General features: G+C 53.8%; 4 protein-coding genes across 4 annotated transcripts; 2 read left to right on the forward strand and 2 right to left on the reverse strand.

Annotated features, from left to right (window-relative positions):
• Positions 1–14: 14 nt before the first annotated feature.
• On the forward strand, positions 15–1,259 carry A1O7_09057 (uncharacterized protein; the record flags this gene model as incomplete). Its single annotated transcript, XM_007763046.1, has 1 exon — positions 15–1,259. The coding sequence occupies one exon, from the start codon at positions 15–17 to the stop codon at positions 1,257–1,259; it is 1,245 nt and encodes a 414-aa protein (XP_007761236.1).
• A 3,607-nt stretch (positions 1,260–4,866) lies between these two features.
• Positions 4,867–7,592, forward strand: A1O7_09058 (uncharacterized protein; the record flags this gene model as incomplete). Its single annotated transcript, XM_007763047.1, has 4 exons — positions 4,867–5,032; positions 5,151–6,355; positions 6,404–7,401; positions 7,451–7,592. 4 exons carry the CDS (start codon positions 4,867–4,869, stop codon positions 7,590–7,592), a joined length of 2,511 nt encoding a protein of 836 aa, XP_007761237.1.
• A 1,878-nt stretch (positions 7,593–9,470) lies between these two features.
• On the reverse strand, positions 9,471–10,452 carry A1O7_09059 (uncharacterized protein; the record flags this gene model as incomplete). The annotated part of the gene is made up of 2 exons (XM_007763048.1): positions 9,471–9,975; positions 10,064–10,452. The coding sequence occupies 2 exons, from the start codon at positions 10,450–10,452 to the stop codon at positions 9,471–9,473; spliced, it is 894 nt and encodes a 297-aa protein (XP_007761238.1).
• Positions 10,453–10,822: 370 nt separating this feature from the next.
• A1O7_09060 (uncharacterized protein) lies at positions 10,823–12,241 on the reverse strand (the record flags this gene model as incomplete). The annotated part of the gene is made up of 1 exon (XM_007763049.1): positions 10,823–12,241. The coding sequence occupies one exon, from the start codon at positions 12,239–12,241 to the stop codon at positions 10,823–10,825; it is 1,419 nt and encodes a 472-aa protein (XP_007761239.1).
• Between the last annotated feature and the right edge of the window lie 1,375 nt (positions 12,242–13,616).

Genomic DNA, 13,616 nt, shown 5'->3' on the forward strand with positions numbered 1-13,616 from the left:
CTCAATCTTGCACAATGTGGTCGCCCAGCCAAATTACTCGGACTGGTTCCAGCCATTCCGTTGCACTGTCAATAGGATCAATAGCGTCGTCCACGTCCAGTCAAAATTCGCTGTACTTGCCGCATCCCACGTCGACCCCTGACACAAACTATAGCGACCGCGACAATGACGATGAAAGCATCCTGTCCGCCTACCAAGAGGAGAAACCACAGCCTCAATCTCCGCAGCAGCTTCGACCCGTGGCCTTCAACCTCGATGAGATGCCACTTTGGAACCCCCGGAAAAGGACCCTTACCTTGAATTCCAGGGAGCATTTCATGGTGGCGGCAAAGCAGCACGACGCTGTCCACCAGACACTGGAGATGCAGAGAAAGCGAAGCGAGTCAGTTACGTCGGTTGATACCCATGCCACCCTCGCCGAAGAGGAAGACGTCCATGACGTGGAAATGGACCTGAAGACCCCGACTGTGGCTCGGCACCGACTCCCCACGGAAGAGGTCCGCAGTGTCGACACAGTGGGACCCATGTCCCACTTGCTACACTCCCTTCTCCTCCGCGTCGTCGATGTCGAACGTGCTCAGGCCACTGTCATGGCCGACGACTACGCTGCGCTGCAAAAGCGCGTGGCGGAGCTGGAACGAGAAAATCAAATGATTCTCAAATCCCACAACGACCTCCTCGCCCTCCGCAACGACGATCTCATGAATCTGATCAAAGTCCGCGACCTGCTCGCCGAGGAAAGGCGTGAACACGCCGCCATCCGCAAACTCCGCGACGACGACCTCGAAAACGTGCTCGCGTTACGGGAGAAATTGGCCAAAGCCACTTGGTCCGGAAAAATGCAGATCGCGACCTCGCCGCCTCAGGAGAAGCGGTCATTCATGGGCGGGGGCGCGATGACACCGATCCTGCCACACCGGATTTCGAGACCTGACTCGGATGACCTGTGGCAGCAGGCCAAGACGGCGGCGATGGAGCAGCGAGTCTTGGAGCTGGAGAAGGCGAATGCTAGTTTGAGAGCTGCTCAGTCCGCTGCCACCATGAAAGCCCCAGAGAGCGTTGAAATGATGAGTCGCATGGAGAATATGTTCGAGGACAGCCTAAGACAAAGGGAGAGGATGGCGACCAGAGTGCAGCAGCTCAGATCGGAAAAAGATGGACTTCAGAAGGAGCTTGCAAATTTAGAAGACCGGAATAGTGAGTTAGAAGCGCTGGTCGAAAGGTTGAAGAGAAGTGTGCAAGTGGATATTGGACAATGAAACGAGCAAGGGAAGGGCCCAGTAACGAACAATACAAGGCAGCAACATGATCAAGCGAGGCGTTTGGGGGAGACACTGTGTTAGATATACCATATACCTTGGATAGATTGAGGATTCCCAAAACAACTCACTGTAACATCAGACACGATGTTTCACGGCTGACCCATCGTCGCTCTTCGCACAACGTTCTGAGAGTCGTTAATGTTAAACTTTCTACCGCTGACTGGCTCTCGAGCATATATCTTGGGGTGCAGTTCGACTCGACTCGACGATGTGTTTGTTATTGGGATCTTCGACCGTGACAAAAGTCATTAAACAGACTCTCACCCCTTCCTCTGGAGAAACTTCAACCTTGACACTAGTCGATAGGCACACCGCTTGGTGATCGGCAGGGACCGAGCCTTCGTTCTTCGCGATGATAGGATCGAAGTGTCGTTCCGATGAACTTTATATGTTGCGTTATGTGTAAGCTCTGGAGACGTGATTGCGCAAGTGACTACGAGGTATGATATCCGCATCGAGTTGACGTTGACAGGCGAGTCGATATCTTCGCACAGGGCCCAAGCTCGAGGAAAGGTCAATGCATATGTGTGTCCAGAGTCATCGCACACTCTTTTGCTTACACCTTCTTGGAATCCACAGTTGCAGCTCGGTTTCATTGACTCCTTTGCTTAGCTTTCTTCAGGAAGCAGTCTTCGGGAGGGAGAGAACAGCCGTGCCTGGTGGCCCGCGTCACAATTTCGGAACGAAACTAAGTTGCGAGAAAGTTCAATCCGCCCCTCCGAGCCCCTCGCCTTCAGCAGTTTCATGGCTGATGTCAGGCGTTTGGTAGCCAACCGAACAAGGCGCGTGATTTCGTGGGGCTTCTCGAAGAGCTTCGAATGGATGGACAGGGACGGCACATAGCAAAGCAGACGGCCGATGCGACACGACGGAGATTGTTGAACTCTCCAAAGGTGAGGCCAGGGTGAAGCCAGGGTGAGGCCATGGTGAGGCTTCTCTGCAAAGGCAAGTGGGGTGGTGGGGTCCGTGGTAGCTTTCGCGGCAGGTGGGATTCCGACGGGCGCAAAGGACGCCGCGTCCGCTGGGCGAAGTGTGGCTTCGGCGCTTTCCCAGTCCTGGCCGCAACAGCAAACCTGTGCTGTGGGTTATCCCCTCCCAACTGGGACTAATGAGACAGCTAGGTAGACGATGATATCCGGCCAGCATCCGCGGTCGCCTTGACTTGTCCAGGACTTGCAAGTGGCCCTGGTGGCCCAAGGGAAATGCGTCGGCTCGCGACGGGGTGGATTGCCGCAATGCATTGTTCGAAATGTATTGACCGCCTATTTCAAGCTGTGGTTAGGGACATGAAAGAGCAAAGATTGCACGATAAGAAAAGAGATGCGGTGGACGATAGTTACAGTAACGTAATCAGATGTTCGCGGTCGAGCAAAGACTTAGCGAGGGGTCGCCTCGCGGGGCTCTTTGAGTACTAGAAGGTCTTAGTGTACGAAGTAATTGTTCCTTGGAAAGGGTCGCATTTCCGTGCATTTGCTGGAGATTGCAGTCGGAATCGCAAGCTTTGAGATACATCAAGCCTTGCTTTGTGCTTGGGAACCCTAACTTGTGATGCTGTTGCAGTTGTTTGTCGAGGTCAATGAACTGCGTGGTCGAGTTTGACTCGTCGTAGGCTTGTCAGGAGAAGTTGCTCTCATGAAACTTTTCTTCTGGGTTCAAATTGTTTCTGACGACAAGACCTGGCTCCGTTATCCACCCGGTCCACCAGACTGGATGTGTGGGTTTGCACGAGGATGGTCCCCGGAAGATGGGAATTGCTTGCGCGGAAGGAGGGGTCGCATTTCCTAGCTCTAAGCACCAAGAGTCCCGCAGCGCCAGCAAATCGACACTATCGAGCGACCCTGTCTGACAGCGGCAGCGTCGTCGGGACACCCAGAGAAATAACAGCAGCTTTCGCCGTCAGACACAGACCGGCTGGGTTAGGCGAGGTTTCCCCTTCTCGTTTGGGATCAGTGAGCTGCAAGCTGCATGGAAGAATGCAGGAACAGGAGTAGAGCGAGATTTTAAATGCTGACGATCCCACGTTGTTCTCATCCAAACCTTTGCTTGGTGCCACGATTGCCCTTAACACGTCGAGTGCCGTGTTAGCAACAGAGACATGGCTCTGATTCGGTCGTGCGGCTGCCTACGTCCACCGCAGAGACATTGAAACCAAGTAACTGCCTTTGTATATGATCCAATGAAGGGCCAGCACAAATGGTCAAATCGCCGTAAGTGGGAGCTTCATCTTCGGGCGTCACGCTGCATCGAGGACCAACGGCGCGAACGTGGGGACGGTCCGAAGCTTTGTGACGGTGAGAATGGGGAATGGCTGGTGAATATGAGGTGGCTGGGGAACGACTATGAGCAGCAGGGCAGCGTCACGTTCAAGATCAAGGCCGTCCTCCATCCAGTGTCTGCTTCTCTCCCTTGTGGTGATCAATGGCCACCTTTGGTGATGACGATTGCAAGTCGGCGCCTGTTCTCAGGCATGTCGCTACCGCTGAAGTGTCCCGTGACGACGCATTCGGAAGGAGATGGCTCAACTTTGTTTTGTTTCTACGTGCTATCTACCTACACAGTACACTATGCAGTTATCTGCAGACATTACGGGGGCGACCTCGTCCCATAGCAGAAATCGACTCTGGCTTCCGTGAAAAGCTGATAAATTTCGGACCCAGGGGCGATAATATCGTGGGCTGGTCAGGCACTGACAGGCGGACTAAGTTACATCACGTTAGAGGCACGCCAGTCAGGTGGTTGCAAGCTGCCGGAAGGATGTTGATGGGTGCCCTGGTGGGAACTGCCATGGAGGGGATCTCTTCTCTTCGAGAAGCGGTGGCACTGGAAGCTGTGGAAGGATTTCCCGGTAGATCCGCTCCCCTAAAGTAGCTCGCCAGGCATAACGGCAACGCGGGCCCGTTCTGGGTGTTCGGGTTGCCCCTCAGCCAGTGATCAGTTGGTCTCGGTGGTAATTTTCAGGGGCTCCAGGGTTCCCAGAGAGGAGGGCAACCAAGCGCGATGATGGCTGAGGGATGCCTAGGAATCTCTGAACGCCTCTCGCAGTGCCCTCGGCCTCCCCTCTGTGTTTCTCTCCCTCCTTTCCTCCCTCCTTTTGCCCCTCCTTCATTTTGATTTTCTCTTCATCGCATACATCGCTCACGGCCGCGTGTTGCGACAACACCTTCGTCGCCCGTCGCAATTCACAACATTCACGAATCTCGGGGCTTCACCTGCAGCCACAGCTGATACTTGATTTGGACTTCACGCATGCCCACGTGATCCACTTTTGCCTGCGGTTTTCGCCAATCGAGACTCGGAGACGCACCCATCATTCACCGCGCGGACAAGCCAGCGAGCCAACGATCCAGCCAGCGAGTCGAGTTGCAGCAAGCCCACACTGCCAGCTGCAATCTTTGGTCACTGCTTCCCTCTCACCTCTCTAATCGCCCTGCGCTGATCTCCCACGGAATGGTCACGTCGACATCAACACCTCTAAACCAACTCATTTTCGAGCGAAAGGCTTGCGCCTGGTTGGAGGGCTTGTAATACTCAATTGATCGCCGCCATGGCCCAATCTGATGCCACTGCCGCTGAGGCTGGCCACGTCGCAGCGACGGCGAGCACGAACACCCCGAAAAAAGCTGCATCCGCGCCTGAAAAGAAGTACAAGTGCCAGTACTGCAATCGAGCCTTCAGTCGCAGCGAACATCGGAGCCGACACGAGCGGTCGCGTAAGTCCATCCTCTTACTTTCCCCCCGTCTATTATTGCGACCGACGTGGGGCAATAGAGGAGACCCAACCCCGCCATCAACCATAAAACACCTGGCTGACCCTTTGTTCCGTGATAGATACCAAGGAGCGGCCCTTCAAATGCCAGAAATGTCGCAGCACCTTCGTCCGCCGGGATCTGCTCCTACGCCACGATCGAACCGTACATGCAAAGGATGGCGGTGTGCCGCTTCAGTCTGAAGGCCGGCAGAAGAAATCAAGCACAACATCAGGGACAGGTAAAGGTGCAGGCGCAGAGACCAAGGCGACGCCCTCATCGGCGGCTGCTCCGTCGAAGCCCTCCATCAGCATCGATCCTGGCACGTTGGAGCAGATAGAGGCAAGCAGCGATGGTATGCTCGACCTTGAAACTGCCGCCATGTTGATGACAGACTTCCAACACAAGGCGGCAGCAGCAGCGAACGGCCATCTGAACAACGGCGAAGGATCCATCCCCGGTTACTCCCCAGACCGCAGCTCGCTTCTCGGATCGTCCGACTACCTCACTGGCACCAACAGCCTGCCGCACATGCCCTGGGACAGCTTCATGCCGCAAGGACCCTCGGACCAAAAAGCGCATTCCATGTCGAGCATATCGTCGCAAGACAATCTGTCGCAGGCGCCCTACGTCCATATGGGATCGATACAGCCGCATCAGTCGCAACTCCCACCGATTATGGAGCGCAACCACTCGCTCACGGCCTCACTTCCCTCCGCCTTTCCCGGACTAGCAGACACGTTCCCTGTCTCTGGAACCCCCACCCCTAATGCGCTATCGCCCTTCCCTTCGATGACTGGTCCTGTGTCGCCAGTGAATTACCGCAAGTCGCCTGGCCCGGCGCAACCCCTTTCCCTACCCAAAGCTCCCCAAATTAGCAACGAAGACGAGAGGGCTATCATTGCTAACCAGTTAGTTGGGGACATTGCCCTTCCCTCATTGCCCTCCATCAACCTCTACCTTACTACCTACTTCAACTTGTTCCATCATCACCTCCCCTTCCTCCACCCGGTCAGCTTCCGCCCTGAGACCACGGAGCCAGCGCTTCTCCTTGCCATCCTCTCCATTGGAGCCCTGTACAACTTCGATCAAGAACAGGCCTACCTCTTGCACCACGGGTCCAAGAAACTTGTGAACCAGTTCCTACAGAACAAGGACAACTTCGACTCGAGGAAATGCCCGCTGTGGACGATGCAGAGCACGCTTTTGAACATGGTCTTCGAAAGCTGGAGTGGCGGTTCCCAGGGCCTCGAATGGGCGTGCTCTATCAAAAGTCTGCTTGCTAACGTGAGTAATCTACGAATCGCTTTGTGTGGATTGTGCTGACCGTCATAGATGGTTGCTGGCAATAAATACGAACTCAAGCTTCGGATCGATGCCCGGTCAGGAGCTCCTCCGACACACGAAGAGTGGGTCACCGAAGAGGGATGTCGACGGACATATTATGCTGTCTACATCTTCTTTGGAATGCTCACCTTGACTTACAACCACACGCCAGCCATCAGCTTCAATGAATTCGACTCGTTGCCTCTGCCGTCATCCGAGTCTCTATGGAACATTGAACCTAGCGATGAAGATTCCTGGCAAGATATCATTGCAGCATCACCAACCATTACCGTCCGCGAAGCCCATGACAGCCTCTTCCAGGGAGACGCCGCTCGCTACAGCGCTTTCGCCACACGGGTGATGATCAATGCATTGTTCTTGGAAGTCTGGAACCTCAGGAGAAGCTTCGAATCATTGCAAGATGTCGTTCTGGAATGGAAGATTCGAATCGCCCTCGAAACCTGGGAGCGATCACTTGACCTGTGCGAACCGGAGACCATTGTTGTACCCTTGAGCACACCACATAAGAGTCACCCACTGATCTTCAACTCGATGGCTGTGTACCGGAACACAAGAGCCTTCCTTGAAGTGGACCTTAAAAATGTTCAAGAGGCTCTGCGTTACCACAATTCCTACGAGATCGCCAACGCCATGACACAGTCCCGAGACGCCGTCAAGAGAACCAAGGAAATGATCAAGGTCATCGAGCAATGTTACGAATGCATCGAGATCGTCGCTATGCAAGGCGTCAACTGGGTCACCAAGACATCATCAACGAACTGGAGCATCGAACATCCTCTTTGTGGTGTGGACCTCATCACCATTCTGAGCTTGTGGCTGTATCGCATCGAGCACGACGATCAAGAGGCCACGGACGAGGAACTGTCAATGTACATGAAAGTGCGCGGCCTGTTTGATGACGATGCCGTGGATTCGAATGGATCTCGCTTGAGCTCCACGGTGGCTCGTGTTTGGGGTTCGATGCTGGACGGAGTCGTCGTCTGGGGGTAAGTTCGAATTCCAAGTCCTGTGTCGGCAACGCTAACTTCTGGACAGCATCTCGAGAACCATGGGCGAATCATTCAAGCTGCATTCCCAAGCACTTGTCGGCTACGTCGACGAAATCAATATGGACTCCATGACTGGCATGCCACAGGTGTCCGACCAGACATTGATGGGCATGGAAACAGCCTACTAAATTTTCTTTTCTAACACACTCCTCTCATATTGCTGCATGGCGAACTGGCGGCCTCACTGGAAGATCACGGCGTTTACGAGCATGGCGGTTGCGCTCAGCTTTTCGGCTTTCGACTCTCTTCCCGAAGTCTTGCTTTCAGCACATCCCACGGCCGCAACACTCATACCTAACCCCGGTCAGAACGACGGGGATATCCGGACTATCTTAGTCATCACCTACTGGACACGATCTTCTCACAACAACGCAACGTACAACCTAATCTTCCCACTTGATACCTTGTGCGCTTATCAAATGCAAGACTTCGGCTCTTTCCTTATTGACGACTCTTTTCTGCTCGAGCACAGCAACGTGCGCCGGGCAGCTCAACACCGCCAGCAGGGCTGTCCTGGCATTTCATGAACATTCTACTCATTGCAACCTTTTCAACTTGAGACTGAGAAACGGCCGATGTTTTTTTGAGTCCTTTCGACTCTTCTGTATACTAGCTGAAATGGATCGTTTGAGGGCAGGACGGCAGGCAGGGTGCGTGCAGGTGGGATATGTGTGATAGTTCTTCCAAGCAGAACTCAGGCTATCTCGCCGCATATGCCATGGTATGGCAAACCGTGGTAATGCGATGGTGCAGGTTGCAGCACAGAGCGAGCAGAGCTACCAAGAAGAACAAGTTACATAATGATATGCATACATTTAACTGAAGCTTTCTTCTGTCACTGTGGTTTCTGGACCATCTTGACACAGTAGAGAGCAATGCTCTGGAGGGGCTAATGTGATATATCTCCACCGAGCAGCTTACTCCGTGCCTTTATGTATAGATTACAGGTAGGTAGGTAGGTACCTAGGCAGGCAGGACAGTGTCAATATCAATGCCAAGCTCGGTAGGGATGAGTTGCATTGATTATAGTGCGTACTGTACCCCGTATTCTGTATGCATTCTTATTTATGCAGTCTGTAAAGCCGGCTCCTAGCCTGGCAAGGCGGTATGATGCGTGAGTGTCTGCACCTGGCGCCGTCATGGCAGCTGGATGGTACAGAATGTATTCGGGACACTGTTGTGCTGTGTACAACTTTGTTGATCAAACCAATCAGTCGACGATAAAACCTAGCCAAAGGGCCTTTGAGCAAATGCCTTGGCTCTATACAATGACCTGGACGGTAGTGTATCCGGGACAGAGCTTGCTGTTTACGACGAGTTGATTGATCAAATCAATTAGTCGACCGAGGTGCCATGGTCAAAGAGCCGTGGAACAAATGCTCTTCCTCTACATCGGTACCGCTCCCCGGAGGGGTCTAGAGAAACAGCCGTCTTGGTCCACGAGTCGTCGGAGGAGAAAATCCATAGTTCTCGAAACCAGTAGTAGAAGTAGACAATGGGTGCACCTTCCTGTCCTGCGGCGGTTTTCTTGCGCATCGGACCTGTCGGTGTAAGAATCTGCTGCTGGTGCAGTCTGGCACAGATGTCAACCGCAATGCTGAAGAAGAAGGGATGATCTTGGGCTGGCGCAGCGAGAAGCAGGAGATGCTCTTCCCTGTATTAGGCGGCGACCCCTGCGCAAGTATGATGGTGCTTGATGGGCCTGGTAGCTCGCGGGCAGACAGAGCCACGGCAAGTGCTGATGACAAGATTCGCAGTAATACGGGAGACAATCAGGAGGGCCATCCAGGGCACTTGGAATCCGGTTCAAGTCCATATGAGGATCCCTTAACTGACAAATGTTGAAGAAGTCTCGCAGATATCTGGGGGCCCCGAAAAAGACCAAGGGTTTCCCAGGACTGCTGCGAGTATGTTTGGATCAACTCTCGGACCCGCGGAGCAGGATGATATGATATGCCGAAACAGGGCTTCGACACCCATACGGTAATCGACCTGTACCACGCCGTTTACACCTTCTTCGCAGAGACCGAGGAGCGCAAAGACGCGGTCACGAATGTCCGCACACTTGCACTTTCCAAACGTCGCAAGAAGGACCCCCAACTTGAATTGCTGTTTCTCTCTCGAAACTTGGAGTATTCTAGGAATATGACTCTTCCTTCGCTCGAGTTGAATCGCTCCTTGACCTTGTCGGATTGCTGTACATCCTGCACCTTGTGGAGATAAGACTGTTTGCGATGGAGGATGACCCAACTACTCCAAGGGATTTGCTGATTGTCGTACATCAATACAAGCTTCTTCGCTAGTATCACTTCTTGTACAACCCAAATACGGTCCCAGTATTCATTCTCACACAGAGCAAGCAGGGATTCCAATTCTTCTGGTGTCTGTGTGCTGGGAGAGTGACGGCCCATTTGTTCAAGAGCCTTTTTCTGGCCTTGGTCTCCGGAGCCGAGCCAGACAATGACTTGATGAGCTTGGCTATAGATTGCAGCCATGTTTCGGACCACGTGGCTTTGGCTATGCGTCAGCAGGAGACAAGATTAGAGTGCACGATGGCCCTGTGAATGAGAACGGCTAGGCACTGAGGAGAACAACTCACTTGCGCTCTAGGGTAGTCGCCTGATCGATACAGACGGCGCCGATCCACAGCTGTTGAGTTCTGCACGTATATCTCGCTTGCAGTCGAAATGCTTCCAGAAAGGCCCAGAGGTTGGAGAGGACGCTGAATAGCGCTCCGTCGATTTCGATGACATGGTGAGACTCATCTTTATCGGGCGGTCTCCAGCAATAGGAGAGACATTGGTAGACGGAGCGCGTGGTAGAGTGTACTAGGCGACATTGAATCCTCCCCCCGGATGAAAGACCCCCCAGCACCTCGAGCAACCGGATTGATTGCCGAGAGAGATCCAGAGGAGTGTCCCGAAACCAGCTTGGTGGTCTCACTTGCGTGTCTGCCGGGTTGATGTTGGAGCCCGCACAGGACTGCATTGTGCTCTCGAAGCCGCAGATACTCGACGACCACCATTCGCAAGTGACGTTTTTGAAAGCTGTTTGTCTGTCAAATTTTGAGTTTGGCAGGCGGTGCGACAGATATATCAACACGCCATAGATCGTAGGAGAGCGATGGTCACTGGTCAGCTAGACAACATCTATGGCAGTGGTTGGGCTTGATTGGCACTTCTGGTGCAGGACCAAAAGTCCCTGTCCGTATGCAATGCATCAAAAGTGTCGTCAAATCAGGGATGGAGGGAGTGGAGGCTGTGAAGCTTCCCTGCGTACGGCGCTCAGACCTTTGGTCCTAGACCAGGCTAAGCCTCAAGATGCGTGTTTCGACAACGCATTTTCGTAGACGCCGATGTTATACTGCAACGACCCCGTTGAAGTCCAGAGAAGCCCACCATTTCTTTCTCAGTGCTTGACTCACCATAGTTAGGGCGTCTACAGCGCCATTTTCACGATCCCTCGTCTGCAGGAAGTCGCACACTGCGTTGTCAGCGTCGCCTTCTGCATCATAGTAGAAGATGCCTGGGACGCTGTCTGGGGAGTCGAACATCTGCCAGGAGCGATACTCGGCTGGCAGTGGTGGGAAGTTGTGCCGTGCCTCGCCTTTCTTGAGACCCTGGACTTCTGGCAGTGACGATGAGTTCCGCCTTCTGAGATCTTCTAGGTCAGAGCACATATTCAACTCGCCCGACACGAATGAGACTTGTTGCTTTGTCCATGCGCGGGGGATTCTTTTCTGCTCGTAAATAGATACGGCTTCGGGTATTGTGATTGTGCCGCGGACCACTTCACTGAGGGCGCGACCCAGAAAGACCCCGTCTTCAATTGCTGTCGCTGCGCCCTGACCGACGTGGTTCTGCATGCAGTGGGCGGCATCTCCTAACAGAACAACATTGCGGAACTCGTTCGACCATCGTTCCATGAAGGGCATGATCAGTAGCGGCCACCGTTGGGTGTAATTGACCAGTCTGATGATGGATTGGATGGCGGGGCTGTAGTCCTTGTAGTATCCCCTAAACTCATCAATGTCGACTTCCTCCATCTTCTCCACGTAGTAGTCTTTGCAGAATGATGTAACAACATTCAACTCCTTGCCACCCGAGAGCGGGTAGGTCATGATATAGCCATTCGGACCAGTCCACATATCCATGGTGTTGGTAAGGACAGACGCAGCTTCCGGGGCTTTAGCCCTGATCTCGTCGTAGGTAAGAACGCCCCTGTACGCGGCGACTTTTGACGGCGCTTGTGGCTTGACGTCTGGAAAGAGGTGTTGTCGGATGGTCGATTTAATCCCATCGCAGCCGACTACCAGATCAAATGTGTAAGAAGCTCCATGGGCTGTGGTAACCGTCGCTGATTTCTCCGTAAACTCGAGTTTCTCCACTCGCGCTCCCACGACGATGTCAACACCATGGCGACGTGCAGACTCGGTGAAACCGGCATGCAGATGATCTCGCCGAGCAATCAAGTGTGGGAACCCGGTAATTTTGCGAACTCGCTCGGGATCGACTCTGGTGACGACCTCTCCGTTGACTCCCCAAGTCCGTACCTCATCTACCTGGACCAAGTTGTCGCCGATTATCTCGTCGACGCCCCATCGGATGAGATATTTCGAGATGTTCGAGAAGATCTGAATGCCGGCCCCTATCTCACCTAATTCGATCGTGCTTTCGAGAACGGTGACATTGGCGCCGCCTCGACGCAGCGCAATTGCCGCAGCCAGTCCCCCCATGCCGGCACCAATGATTCCCACATGGACAGGGACTGGAGCCATCCTGTACTGGTGGTGTGCAGATCGGCTGGTGCGCCACCTGGATTGACTGCCTTCTCAACCAATCGATTTGTCTTGTGCCCTCTTCTGGAGCGAGAGGCAAAGTACCTACGAGTAGACAGTGTATTGTTAGCGTGGTGCTGATATCGACAGCGACTGCGGAGAGGATCTTGGTGGAGGTTGCATTTCCGTCGACATGGTGGCCTGACGAAACCGAGCCAGTAGGAGTAACGAGTGTGTACTCCGCGTGGTGTCGGACATAGGCGACTTGCCGTTTAAGCCACAGCTACGGTGTATGTACAGTACTGAACACTGCGGGAAATCTTCACTGAAAACAGAACGCCTCAGATTACCCCAGAAAAGTGACTGATATGGAGATGCTGCGTGGCGCGCTGGTACACCATCCTCCGCTGACACGAATGTGCATACGGGAGCTGCCTGGCCGGACGCTCCTTGTTCCTCTGAAAGCCCTTGTGTAGACAACCGACCGTGTTTGGTTAGTCTTATCGGTATGTAGCACACGAGCAGTGCCCTAGTTCAACACGAGGTGCGTGGCCACCGTCGATCAAGTACCCCATAATCAAGAGGTGGTCGAGAGCTCGAAGACGACAAGGGCATGTCTACCGTCCTCTACGAGAATGCCATGGCTTGACTAGGCGAAGCCAATTCCGAGACACGGCGCACGACTCTGGTCCGAGATACACATACAGAGTACACAGCTTGTTAAGAGGGGGGAGTAGCTCAAGCGAACGCGTCGTCTTGTTGACCCTGAAACCGCGACCAAGACGTACTCCGCGCCGTTGTATGCCAGGCCTCTTGGTCGTTGTCTTGTGGAATACCTGGAATGAGGGGTAAGGTACTGTAGGTAGTGACAAGGACCAAAGTCGACTTCAAGCAGAAGGGCAGTCTCGGGCCTCCTTGGTGGCCTTGGTGGTGGGATTCTGATGCCCTGGGCGTGAGGCTACGGGCTACTGTACGCATGTACTTCTTGGGTGCTCGCCGGTTCAGTTAGAGCTATCTGTTAGGTAAGCTGGCTCGGCTGGGTACCCCGAATGTCACCCAGGGAGGCCCAGGGGCGGCACAGGCGAGCCAGCGGAAGCCCGTTGTTGCCCTTGTGGAATACTGTAGCGCTGCATCTGGTGCGTCTCGGCATGTTCCCGTCTTCATCTGTCATGATGTGCTCGTAGAAAATAGGACGGCCGAGAGTGAACCTCCTCACAGCCTCCGGTCATCCAACGTGCTGTTATGCGTTTCATCCATCCCACGTCCACCAGACAGTTCTCTTGTGGCCACCAACGACTGTGTGCAGATAGCCGCTAGCGAGGCGTGCCCGGCCAGCCTATGGCCCTGGCAGTTTTGGGAACGGCTCTGATGGTGC

This window comes from Cladophialophora yegresii, assembly GCF_000585515.1.
Source record: "Cladophialophora yegresii CBS 114405 chromosome Unknown aczIN-supercont1.6, whole genome shotgun sequence".
Classification (NCBI taxonomy): domain Eukaryota; kingdom Fungi; phylum Ascomycota; class Eurotiomycetes; order Chaetothyriales; family Herpotrichiellaceae; genus Cladophialophora; species Cladophialophora yegresii.